The 13,467-nt window shown below is 34.9% G+C and overlaps 1 protein-coding gene across 14 annotated transcripts in view; it reads left to right on the top strand.

Annotated features, from left to right (window-relative positions):
- Positions 1-13,467, top strand: part of EVI5 (ecotropic viral integration site 5) — a 263,393-nt gene that overhangs the window by 225,234 nt on the left and 24,692 nt on the right. For all 14 annotated transcript variants that reach the window (XM_079146326.1, XM_079146338.1, XM_079146331.1 and 11 more), the window contains one exon: positions 2,295-2,390. In XM_079146326.1, coding sequence (XP_079002452.1) covers positions 2,295-2,390 — 96 coding nt within the window. The remainder of the gene's footprint in view (positions 1-2,294; positions 2,391-13,467) is intronic.

The raw sequence follows: 13,467 nt of genomic DNA, 5'->3' as shown, positions 1-13,467 counted from the left end.
AATAAGTCTAGAGCCAATAAAAATCTTAGGATGATATAATTATGAAACAGACTGAAATTTATTGTGGAATTTGTTAGTCTTCTATTATTCTCTTGTTCTGTGCCTTTGAAATATTTTATTAAATAGTGGGAAGGTTAAAAATAAGATGCAGACACAGTATATGCAAGTGGTATTACAGGAATAATAATAATAGTATCTGCCACACAGAATTCTTATGATTTATTATCCAAAAAGGGCATAGAGCAATTCTAGAACATAAGTGTCTCTGTCCAGAGCTCCACAAGAGAATTAGGCCCTATAGAGAAAAATGATTTGAATTAGTTCTTGCAAGGAGTATCTAGTTAGTACCAATTTAGATGCATAGGAATTACCAAATTATTTACTTGTAATAATGCTATAGGCAATAGGGCTTAATTCCTTTGAGAAACCCCAAGTGAAAAGGGCTCATAGGTGCTGTTTTTAGCTATTATTATTTTGGTTGCAAATAACAGAAATCCATATTTAAACGGTTTACTTGGTTGTTTCATATAAATGAAAAAACAAGGAAGACTTCAGAGACGGCTTTTTAGAATTCTGACTATCTGTGCCATTCTTTTGGTTTTGGCCATTGGGTCAAACTAAAATTTCTAACTAAATTTTCAAGAGAAAATTAGACTTATAGCTAAAAATCATAAGTGTCTTTCAAACATAGTTAAGAAATTAGCATATTTAAAATATAGTAGTTTCTAAGTAAGAGTTCATTCTTAGATAATTGTATCTGGTAGTTATGTATTTAAATATATAAGAAAAATATTTAAGGCCTGGGAAACTATAGTTACGCTTTTATATCTATACTAATATTAGTTACATTGACACAATTTGTTAAGGTTTTTAAGACAGCTGCCAAAAGAAAAAGAACAAAATAAAAAAAAGGTGGGGTACATAGAAATAACTTGATGAAGGGATCTGAAGAACAGACGGATACAGTCAAGGTGGCAAGGACAATTAATTCAGAAGAGCGGTTTTATTGGAGCGGTACCTTGAGTGGTACCTTTACAGGGTAGCTACCATTCCGTGGCTGTAGTAGTTCTAGTTATTTCTTCTTCTGAGGATATTGGAGCGGGGAGCGGTGGAAGGTGGACTTGGCTATATGAGAAGTCTAAACCAGAAGATGTCCAAGGCCTCTTTCACTGTGCTTTTGAAAAACAGCAAGAGGAACCTCCACTTTGGAAAATGCTATTCCATTGTAACCCATTACTCTCAGGGCATTTATACATGACCTAAGACATTTGAAACCTACTTTTAAAAAAATGTAAATACTCAACACTAAGGTTACTTTTATAGAGATTTCAAAGCTGTCTAAAATCACAGTGTACATATTTTTGCTCTGTGTATACCAATATTGAATGATCTTCAGGTTGTATTGTTGAGAAATATCAGCAAAGTGTAGAACAGCATGTTTAGTATATGTGTGGGTAAAAATAAGTGACTATGTGTTCATGTGTGTTATACATTATAAATGTACAAACTGTCATGGGAAGACTACACTAAAAAGCTAATAACAATGATTATCTCCATGGAAGGAAACTGATAAGTTGATAACTGTTAAAAGTGAGCTCATACTTTTTCAGTGTCAGGTATTTAGTAGTTTCAGCAGATGTCTCTGATCAGAGATTCAAAACATTCTAAGCATCCATATATGGCTTTCTAATTATAAGTAATCTGGAGATATTAAACATAATTATGAAATTACTTTTTTTTTGTTTTTTTTTTTTTTTAACAGTACTGGGGATTGAAGCCAGGGGCACTTTACCACTGAGCTATATCCCCAGTCTTTTTTATTTTTAGTTTGAAGACAGAGTCTTGCTAAGTTTCTGAGGCTGGCCTTGAACGTGAAAACCTCCTGCCTCAACCTTCCTGAATTGCTGGTAGTTTCATTCTTCAACAGGCCTGTTATCAGAAAAGTTCACGTTTGTTTTCAGATAGTATAAGAAAAAGGTAGGCTGGGTGTGGTGGCACACACCTGTAATCCCAGTGCTTAGGAGGCTGAAATGGGAGGATCAAAAGTTCAAGTCTGGCCTTGGCAACTTAGCAAGGCCCTAAGCAACTTAGTGATATCCTCTCTCATAATTAAAAATAAAAAGGGGGATGTGGCTCAGTGGTTAAGTACGTGCCCCCCCCCCCGCCCCGTTCCATCCCCAGCACCAAAAAAAACAAAAAAATGTATACTTATGTTGCTCTGTATCTTGAAATATTTGAGTACATGCTATGAAAATTGTCTCTTGTTTTTGCTTTATTGTATTATCACAAAACAGAAAGAAGAAGGAAAGCTTCAAGGACAGCTTAACAAGTCTGATTCTAACCAGTATATTAGGGAACTGAAAGATCAGATAGCAGAGCTGAATCATGAGGTAAGTGATAAATTTTGATCTTCACATATTTCTTTCTTCCTTCCTCTGTATTATAACAGCACTGTATTACTGGTTGTAAGACTGAGACTTTTATGCTAAATTCTATGAATTCTTGATTATAATTAATAATAATATTTTAGAAGATTTCTTATTTGCAGTCTTCTAATTTTGAGGATTTGTTTTCTTAAACCTCTCAATTGTGACCTAAAATAATTAATATTTTCATGAAAAATATTTTTTTCTTATTTTCTGAAAACGCTTGATAGTTTTCCTAAGTTTCAGATTTATGTCAGTTAAACTAAAGTCTTCCTTACAGCTGAGCTGTAGAATAGTTTGTGGAACTTAACTGTTGTGGGCAAAGGGAAGTCTTTTTACTCTTGCCTGCCTTTCTCCCTCATGGTGGTATTACTGAGATTACAAAAAAGTATACTTGCCTAACATCAGTTAACAGATTTCTTAGTATTTGAATGCTTTTTTTAAACTGGCACTACCTAGAATCTGTGAAGTTCAACCTTTGAAATTTTCCTAATTTTACTAGTTATTATACTAGTTTATATTACTCAGACTAATGTATTTTGACGAGAGAGATACTTTTTGTAAACGTGACTCTAAGTCAGCTTCCTTATACTTCATTATTTTCTAATGACAAATACCTGGCAATATGAATGGAAAAGTATGTTTCTTATTTTGAATTTTTTGTAAAATAGTGTTCACAGTATTGAGATTTGAAAGAGTAGCATAAACTTAATTTGTTAAAAAAAAAAAAAAGAAGATGAAAGAAATTCATTTTGGCTGCTAAATGATTTTAAACCTCAAACTTTTTCAGTTTAGGCATTATCCTTTCCTTGTATTACATCCTTCAGTTGAAGTCTTAAGTGTTTTTATGTAATACCTCCTGGAGGTAGTCAATCTAAAAGTAAATTCCAGGTGAAAAAGAACCAAACCATAGGCAAAAAAGATAAATATTAGATGTGGTTCAGTTTAATTTACCTTGAAATGCTAAGGGTCATTCCTGTAAATATTAATTTTTTTAGCCATCATAACATTTTAAGGATTCAGTAACATACGTAATCTTTACTTTATTGTGTGCATTTTTTATAATTATTTTTATCTACAGCATGTATAAAAAAGTTACAAATAAGCATATTCTGGAAATCCTTACTCTTTTGAAAACGCTAGGAATTAGTCTTTGTGTTCAAAAGGTGTTCTCAAAGAAAATTGTGACTAAATTTTCCATTTAAAATTTTGAGGTCTAGTGATTAGGATTCATTTTATTACACTATTTTCATTGTTTTATTAATGATTAGGAATCATTAATGTTGCTGAACTTTTAAAAAGTTATGTATAGGTTGGCTTTATTTCTAAAACTAGACTAAAAAAATCAGTCGACAAACTTTAATTTTGCCTGTCATGTGACCTGACTAAAAATAATGGTACTTTCTGCATCAGGACTGGAAAAAGTAATTCGCATGAGCTATACCTTTAATGTTTGTTTGTTTATTTAATGTGGGACTTGAAAGCAGTTTCTTTTCTTATACAATCATGAAAACTGAACAGGATAGAATTTTCTACTGTAAAGGAGCTAGATTGTGCCAGGCCCCAGTGGTGTACACCTGTAATTCAAGCAACTCCAGAGGCTGAGGTAGGAGGATTACAAATTTGAGAACAGCCTTGGCAACTTAACAAGACCTTCAGCAATTTAGTAAGACCCTGTCTCAAAATTAAAAAAAAAAAAAAAAAAAAAAAGAATTGGGGATATAGCTCAGTGGTAAAGCACTCCCCAGGTTTAATCCCCAATATAACAAAAAAAGAAAGAAAGAAAAAGAAAAGAGCTAAATCGTGCAAAATTAAAGAGAATACTTTGTGATGAGATGCTAACTTCATGGTTCAGAATAGCCAAAGTTCTGGGCTTAAGCAGGTCCTAGTCAGAAGTCATGGGAGAGAGATGGAATAGTATAGTATGACTAGGGACCACACACATAAGACTTCAGAGGTAAGCATGAGAATGAGTTTGGGAGTTTATAGAGTGGGCCAGTTTCAGCTAAAGGATAAAGTGACTAAGTAAGGACTAAGAAGAAGGAAGAAAAGGTAGACTAAGCAGAACCAGATTATGGTGAATCTTTAAAGCTAGAATAGCTTACACTTACTAGGTAATATGAAATCATTGTGGGTATTCACTTAGAGGTTCTTTTTCATTGTTTTCTGAGCAGATTTTTTTTTCTCCTGTTTCAAAGTTTTATCAGTGAAGGGGATAAATGACAACAAAGTGACAAATTTAAACCAAGTACTGGTTATAGTAGGCTTACTACATAATTACTATTATGATTACTATTTTATTGTTGGATCAGCTCCTTTAAAGTGGTTAAATACAGGGCTAGGGATATAGCTCAGTGTTAAAGCATTTGCCTAGCATGTACAAGATCCTGGTTTGATCCCTAGTCCCAAAAGAAAAAAGTGGTTAAATACAGTACCTCTTTTTTATAACACTGTTTTCATTGTTTTATTTATTTTTTAACTGTAGATAGACACAATACCTTTATTTTATTTATTTTTATGTGGTGCTGAGGATCAAACCCATTGCCTCACACGTGCTAGGTGAATGTTCTACCACTGAGCAGCAAACCCAGCCCCTCCACTTTTTTCATTGTTTAGTAGAACACTTTACAGTTTAGAAAAAAATAACCAAAGTCAGACTAACATCTTCAATTTAAAATTTGTCTAATAGAATTTACCCTAATCATTGGCTTTCAATATGAAAATTTACTTTAAAATATTAATAATCATATTTTGAGAAAGTGACTGACTGTTAATAGTCACTTTGTTCACTGATTTTTTTTAATTTCTCTAAATATTGAAGAAAATGTTGAAACTTTTCACTTTCATCTTCCTGAAGATACAATAGTATTGTTCATGTTATAACAACTGTGACCCCTTAGCACAGTCAGCCAGATGAAATAATGAAGTAGGTTATTTTTATGAATAGCTGAATATATTGTTGCTCTATAAAGTAGTTACTATTTATTGACTAGACACTATGAGCAGAACATTGTGTCAGACACTTCATAGTTATTATCCCTAACCCTCTTAACAGTTCCATCTGAAGGTGCTATTGTCCTCATTTACATGGGTGTGGAAACTGAGACTCAAAATGATTATCTTGGTAGGCATTATATGAACAATAAATGGTAGAATCAGGATCAAATCTAGTTTGGCTCATTCTTTTCTATGCTGCTTACACACAGACATTAGATTAGAAAACCTATCATCAGTATCTAAAATCTGAAGAATGGCATTTAATAGCAGTATTTTAACTGTGTTCTCCTATCTTACCAATGAATTTTCATATATTCAAAATGAGTCTTACAGTTGGTATAGCTATAAGAACTACCTATCTCTCCCTATTGGCATTGCAGAGGGAGATTTAACTTTACTTCCTGCCCCTTACTGTCATCAATTCTAGTACCTTCTCTGACTCCCAACCTCTGCAATCCCTCATTACGTAATTAGTTTTGCTTTTAATTTTCACCTACTTTCCATAGAAATTTTTTAATTTGGAGTCTTTTACACATTGCCATTGCCCTCAGAGAAAACATTGTATGGAAACCCTTCTCTACCTAGACCTAACAAGAGCTGGGGTTAAATCTTACCCTACTTCTTACCCCTTGTCCTCACAGACAAGAACCTGGGTATCCAAGTGCTTTTTCTGATCCCATCCTCTTACCTGTCATTAAAGTACCTGCTATGCACTAGTCACTAGGCTAATAACTGAAAATAAAGATTGAAACACAGTTCATACTCTCCAGGGCCTCACAGTCTGCAGTGGAAAGAGGCATACAACTAAATTGCCACACATTATGAAAGTGTAACAGTGTAGTGACTATCATTTATTGCTCTGTGTCAGACTTTGTACTCTTAATACTTGCTTTTATTTAAATCCTCACAATAGTCCTATGAAAAAAGGTAGCATTCTTGTCATTCATATTTTATATGCAATAAAACATATGTCTGAGGAATGAAGTAACTCTCCACAGTCATACACTATTCAGTGATAGAGATGGAATTTTTTTTTTTAGTTCAGGTTATATGACTTAAGTTCACACACTCCAAGCCCAACCACTATATGCCAGGTAGCCTCTTTGGAAATATACAGGGATAATATGGTAACAACATCTGGGCTGGCTTTTGAAAAATGAAATTTGTCAGGCAGATTGATCATCTTGAATGTTTAAGTCAGAAACATGAAACAAAATTACAAGTTCTGTCTTCTTAGCTGCTGACCACCAAAGACAAATATTTTGTAAATGCCAGGAAAAGGAGATAGAAGAAGGCTGAAAGATATTCTGGTTTAGAAGGCAAAGGAAATGTACTCAGGACTCATTTCGATACCAACATCTGGGAAGTCAGTCTTATGATTCAATCCAATTGCCAGTTAACTAGACTTCCTTGGGTCCTTTTGAGTGTTTGCTATCATTTACAGTATTGTTTTATGGGAAAATGCATATTAGCCAACTGATTCAAAAATGTCTTTGGAATACAGATACCTTTTCACTTTTCTTAATAGTACTGTGATAGTTGTAGTTCTGGTGGATGTTGTAGGAATAAATTTATTTTGGACTAAGGATTGTTCACTTACAAAAAATAGTCTATTTCTCAGCTTTGCTGAATATTTATGATGTCTAAATAAAATAGTTGTACTTTATGGTCTTACCATTTTACAAAAGCAATTCTAGTTTCATTTGCTTAGTAGATTTTCTATGCAGAACAAATTTTCTGAATTTTTATTAAACTCTCTATGTTGTAGCTGCTAAAACAGATATTGCAGAACCTTTGGATCATTATTTTAATCTTTGTAAATATTCTGTAGAATTATTATGAATCCCATTTGATAGGCTCAGAGAGGTTAAGTAACTTGTCCAGAGTCACATAACTTATAGTAAGTTGCAGAACCTGGAATTCAGGACCAGGATTATAATGTATTCAACTAGAATGAAGTAAAAGCAAACAAACTTATTTTTTTTAATTTATTTTTTTTATTGTAAACAAATGGGATACATGTTGTTTCTCTGTTTGTACATGGCGTAAAGGCATACCATTTGTGTAATCATAAATTTACAGAGTAATGTTGTTTGATTCATTCTGTTATTTTTTCCCTTCCCCCCACCCCTCCCACCCCTCTTTTCCCTCTATACAGTGCTTCCTTCCTCCATACTTGCCCCCCTCCCTAACCCTAACTCTAACCCTAACACTAACCCTTCCCTCCCCCCATTATGAGTCATCATCCACTTATTAGCGATATCATTCGTCCTTTGGCTTTTTGAGATTGGCTTATCTCACTTAGCATGATATTCTCCAATTTCATCCATTTGCCTGCAAATGTCATAATTTTATCATTCTTTATGGCTGAGTAATATTCCATTGTATATATATACCACAGTTTCTTTATCCATTCATCAATTGAAGGACATCTAGGTTGGTTCCACAGTCTGGCTATTGTGAATTGAGCAGCTATGAACATTGATGTGACTGTATCTCTGTAGTATGCTGATTTTAAGTCCTTTGGCTATAGGCCAAGGAGTGGGATAGCTGGGTCAAATGGTGGGTCCATTCCAAGTTTTCTAAGGAATCTCCACATGGCTTTCCAGAGTGGCTGCACTAATTTGCAGCCCCACCAGCAATGTATAAGCGTACCTTTCTCCCCACATCCTCGCCAACACCTGTTGTTGCTTGTATTCTTGATAATCGCAATTCTAATTGGGGTGAGATGGAATCTTAGGGTGGTTTTGATTTGCATTTCTCTTATTACTAGAGATGTTGAACATTTTTCCATATGTTTGTTGATTGCTTGTAGATCTTCTTCTGTGAAGTGTCTATTCATTTCCTTAGCCCATTTGTTGACTGGATTATTTGTATTCTTGGAGTAGAGTTTTTTTGAGTTCTTTATAGATTCTGGAGATTAGTGCTCTATCTGAAGGATGATTGGGAAAGATATTCTCCCACTCTGTAGGCTCTTTCTTCGCATTGCTGATAGTTTCCTTTGCTGAGAGAAAGCTTTTTAGTTTGAATCTATCCCAGTTATTGATTCTTGCTTTTATTTCTTGTGCTATGGGAGTCCTGTTAAGGAAGTCTGGTCCTAAGCCGACATATTGAAGATCTGGACCTACTTTTTCTTCTGTAATCTGCAGGGTCTCTGGTCTGATTCCGAGGTCCATTTTGAGTTTAGTTTCGTGCATGGTGAGAGATATGGGTTTAGTTTCATTCTGTTGCATATGGATTTCCAATTCTCCCAGCACCATTTGTTGAAGAGGCTATCTTTTCTCCATTGCATATTTTTGGCACCTTTGTCTAGTATGAGAAAATTGTATTTATTTGGATTTGTGTCCGTGTCCTCTATTCTGTACCATTGATCTACCTTTCTATTTTGGTATCAATACCATGCCGTTTTTGTTACTATTGCTTTGTAGTAGAGTTGAAGATCTGGTATTGCAATATCCCCTGTTTCACTCTTTCTGCTAAGAATTGCTTTAGCTATTCTGGGTTTCTTATTCTTCCAGATGAATTTCATAATTGCTTGCTCTATTTCTGTAAGGTATGTCATTGGGAGCAAACATTTTTTAAAAGAAAGAAAAATCACCTTTAAGGCATATTTATTTATCAGTACCTTTCCTTGTTCCAGATGGGATTAAGAAAATTTACAAACATTATACAATAGCAAACTACAATTTGAGAAAAAAGAAAAACAACTGTAGAAATAAAACATAGAAGCATGAATAAGACCCAATACACAAATGCATATTTATATATTTCCTGTAAGTGGGCCTCAAATTTGGCTCTAAGATTTTTAGTAGTCAACACAGAAGGGAAGTTCTGGTCACATAAACACTAAAGAGTATCTCTGATAAAAACATACCTACTAAAAGAGCCAGACTGTTTGAGATACTAAGACTAAATGCTGATGGGTGCAGTGGTTCACATCTGTAATCCAGTGGTTCAAGAGGCTGAGATGGGAGGTTCATGAGTTCAAAGCCAGGCTCAGCAACTCAGGTGCTAAGTAACTCCGTGAGAACCCGTCTCTAAATGACATATAAAATGGAGTTGGGGATGTGTATCAGTGGTCAAGTACCCCTGAGTTCAATCCCCAGTACCCACCCCCCAAAAAAAGACTAAGTGCCACTTTTTATCTTGTTTTTTCATAAAGGAGACTGAGTTTGAGTTCCTGATTATTATCTTTAATATTATCTAATACAATTGATTCACAATAATAAAAAATTGAGCAATTTAAAGAACATAAATTTTATTTAAAAACTTTTGTATAAAGAAATAATACAGAAAAGTGCCCCAAGTCCCAAGTTTATAGCTCAAGAAATTATCACAAAGTGACCATACCCATGTGACTACAACCCAGTCCTGAAAAATAGACCCCAGAAAAGACCCATTCATACTTTATTTCAAGCACTACTCACTCTTCCTCCTCAAAGATAAATATGAGCTAGACTTCTGATATAATAGTTTGTTTTTGAAATTTATATAAATGGCTTCTTGGATTATGTATTTTTTTTGTGTCTTCTGTTGCTCAACATTATGAGATTTTACTACATCATTTTAAAATGTAACTGTAGGTTCATTTTCATTACTGTATAATTTTCCTTTATATAAATGGTTTATTCTGTTGATGAATATTTGGATTGTTTCCAGTTAGGTCTATTAAGAACATTGCTGCAAATAGTTATACACATTTACATCTCATGAGCAGTAAAGAAAATTCTTTCTGTTCTACATCTTCATCTTCATATGGAATTGTCAGTCTTCATAATTTTACCCATTCTCTGTGACTATGAAAAGGTTTTTCATTACAGTTTTAACTTGCATTTCCCTGATTACTTCAACTGAATACCTCCCCACTCACAGCATCCAGAACAAGGTTGGCATGTAATGGGAACTTCATGAAAATGTTTTTAATTAATAAATGATGTTTGTGACATTCTTTGCAGATAAGGGGACATAAAAGCTGCAATAGGAATATTAAGAAACTTTCTGATGTACAAAATCAGTGGAAAGTATATTCCAGACAGAAGAAGCAACTAAGCATAAAGATAGTGGAAAAAAATGAAATAGGCTTTCTGAAAAACCATGAGTGTGACAAGAGTGCAGTGGAGGGGAAAAATGGTATGAGATAAGATTAGAGAGTTAGGTGAGGTCAGATCACATACAGTGCTTTGTAAGTCAGCATATGTATTTGAGTTTTATTCCTAGTACGAGGGAGCCTTCATATGGTTTTAAGAAGGGAGTGATATGATCTCATTTGCTTTGTCTGCTTTTGGTGAACTGATTGTAAAAAAGAAAGAATGGAAACAGGGAAATTCATTAAGAATCATTACAGTAGTCCAGGTAATAGCAAAGGTGGCTTGGAAGGACTGAAGAAGTGGAAATGTTGCAGTGTGCATGTAGTAGAGGTATGTTTTCCTCATAAGAAAAAGCAGTTTGTAACTTCAGATATTTTGGATTAAGCACTTGAGTGAATGGTGGGTTTGGTGACTTTTTTGGGGGTCAGTGGACCTTTTTTTAAAATTTATTTATATGTGGTGCTGAGACTCAAACCCAGTGCCTCACAGATGCTAAGGCAAATGATCTACCACTGAGCTACAACCCCAACTCTGTTTGTTCTTTTGTAGATATACATGACAATACAGTATATTTAGACATATTACATACATGGAATATAACATTCTAATTGGGATCCCATTCTTCTTGTTGTACATGATGTGATTACACTGATCATGTGTTCATATATAAGGATAGGAAAGTTATGTCCAATTTATTTACTGTCTTTCCTATTCCCATCCCCCACTTCCCTTAATTCCCCTTTGTCTAATCAGTGAACTTCTAATCTTCCCCTCCCTATCCTCCTTTGTTGTGGGTTACCATCCACACATCAGAGAAAACATTCAGCCTTTGGTTTTTTTGGGACTGTCTTATTTCACTTAGTATATTCTCTAGTTCCATCCATTTACCAGCAAATACCATAATTTCATTCTTTCTTATGGCTGAGTAATATCCATTGAGTATATATACCACATATTTTTATCCATTCACCTAGGTGGTTCCCTACCTTAGCTATTGTTAATTGAGCTGCTGTAAACATCGATGTGGCTATGTTAGTGTAGTATGCTGATTTTAAGACCTTTGGGTATAAAATGAAGAATGGGGTAAGGGGGTCATATGGTGGTTCCATTCCAAATTTTCTAAGGAATTCCCATACTGCTTTCCAGAGTGGTTGCACCAATTTCCTTCACATCCTCACCAACATTTATCGTTACTTATATTCTTGATAATTGCCATTCTAGCTGGAATAAGATGGAATCTCAGTGTAATTTTAATTTGCATTTCTCCAGCTGCTATAGATGTTGAATATTTTTTCACATATTTGTTGACTATATTTTCAGTTCCTTTTATTGATTGGGTTATTTGATTTTTTTTGGTGTTTTTTGTTGTTTTTAAAAAAAATAGTCATAAGTAACACAGTACTTTTATTTTATTTGTTATGTGTCACTGAGGATCAAACCCAGGGCCTCACACTTGCTAGGCACTCTACCACTGAGCCACAACCCCAGCCCCTGGTGTGTTTTTTGAGTTCTTTATATATCCTCGAGATTAATGCTCTATCTGAGGTACAGGGGGCAAAGATTTTCTCTCATTCTGTAGGCTCTTTCTTCACATTCTTGGTTGTTTCCTTTGCTGCGAAGAAGCTTTTTAGTAACATCCCATTTACTGATTCTTGATTTTACTTCTTGCACTCTAGGAGTCTTATTAAGAAAGTCAGTTCCTGAGCCTGTGTGGTAGAGAATTGGGTCTACCTTTTCTTCTAGTAGGTGCAGGGGGTTGGTGCCATTTTGAGTGATATTAGAAAAGGTAGATGGTCAGAGTTCCATTTTATTTATGTTAAGGTTGAGATTCTCTTAAACATTTAAATGAAGATATCAGGCTGTGGATATTGCTTTCCAAAAAAAATTATGCAAATTTATAATGCCACTACAATCTAGATCCTTCCTTATACCCTTAATATTCTGGTTATTCTTTTTTAAAAAATCAAAATTACTAATTAAGATTAAACAACTCTGGCAGTTATCTCAAAAGATGTAGTAGTCATTGTCATTGGAGGGGGAAAAACATTTGTATATAAAGAGAAGGGTTCCTGGAGCAAGTTCTGAGGCACTCCTGACCTAAAGAGAACAGACAAAGGAGACCAAAACCATCACTGGAGTTGGAGGAAAACCAAAGAAGTGGAGGTAAAGGAATCATCGGAGGAGCTTTCAGGAAGAGAGCATTTCTGCATAGTTATTTTAATTAGATTTTTTTAACGTTATTATATTTTTATAGCTTTATTTCATTTATTCATTTTATGTGGTGCTGAGAATCAAACCCAGTGCCCCACACAACACATGCTAGGCAAGTGCTGTACCACTGAGCCACAACCATAGCCCCTTAATTAGATTTTAAATGTCCCTGATCCTTCTGAAGAATAAACTTAAGATTTCTGACTTTGGGTCATAGCGAAATGGCAGACAAAAAGAAGAAGAAAAAGGAGAGCGTCTTGGACCTTTCCAGATGTTTCAACCAGATATCTGGGTGACATTTCAGGAAGGCCTTGAACCCAATGGAATCCTGAAGGGGTTTAACCTGCTCCTCCATCTTGTGCTTAAAGGAACCATTGAGTACACAGGAGATGTCAACAACTAGTACATACTCACAGAGGATACATGCTTTGTGGGCCTCAGGTGGTTTAGGTGGATGGCCCCGATGCTTATCTGCCTGCAGGGCCTAGAGACCATCTCTACTCCTTCCAACAGCAGGACACATGAAGCTGCAAGGTGCAGGGTAGGGTCCTAGATTCAGAGATACCCCTCCAGAATCAGATGCTACCACCAACATCTGGAACAGAAAGTCCTTTTTCTGTGGACTAAATTTTTGTTTTCTAAATGAAGTTGGAAACCTAAAAACCATTTTTCATAGATTGATTGATGTAAGAACTCTAGAGAAGGAATGATCTAATCTTTCATTGACTACGGTAGGATGGAGCAAC

The sequence above is a fragment of the Sciurus vulgaris genome (assembly GCF_902686455.1).
Source record: "Sciurus vulgaris genome assembly, chromosome: 1".
In the NCBI taxonomy this organism is placed as follows: Eukaryota; Metazoa; Chordata; class Mammalia; order Rodentia; family Sciuridae; genus Sciurus; species Sciurus vulgaris.
The sequence above is the reverse complement of the archived record's forward strand: the minus strand, read 5'-3'. Positions and strand labels throughout refer to the sequence as shown.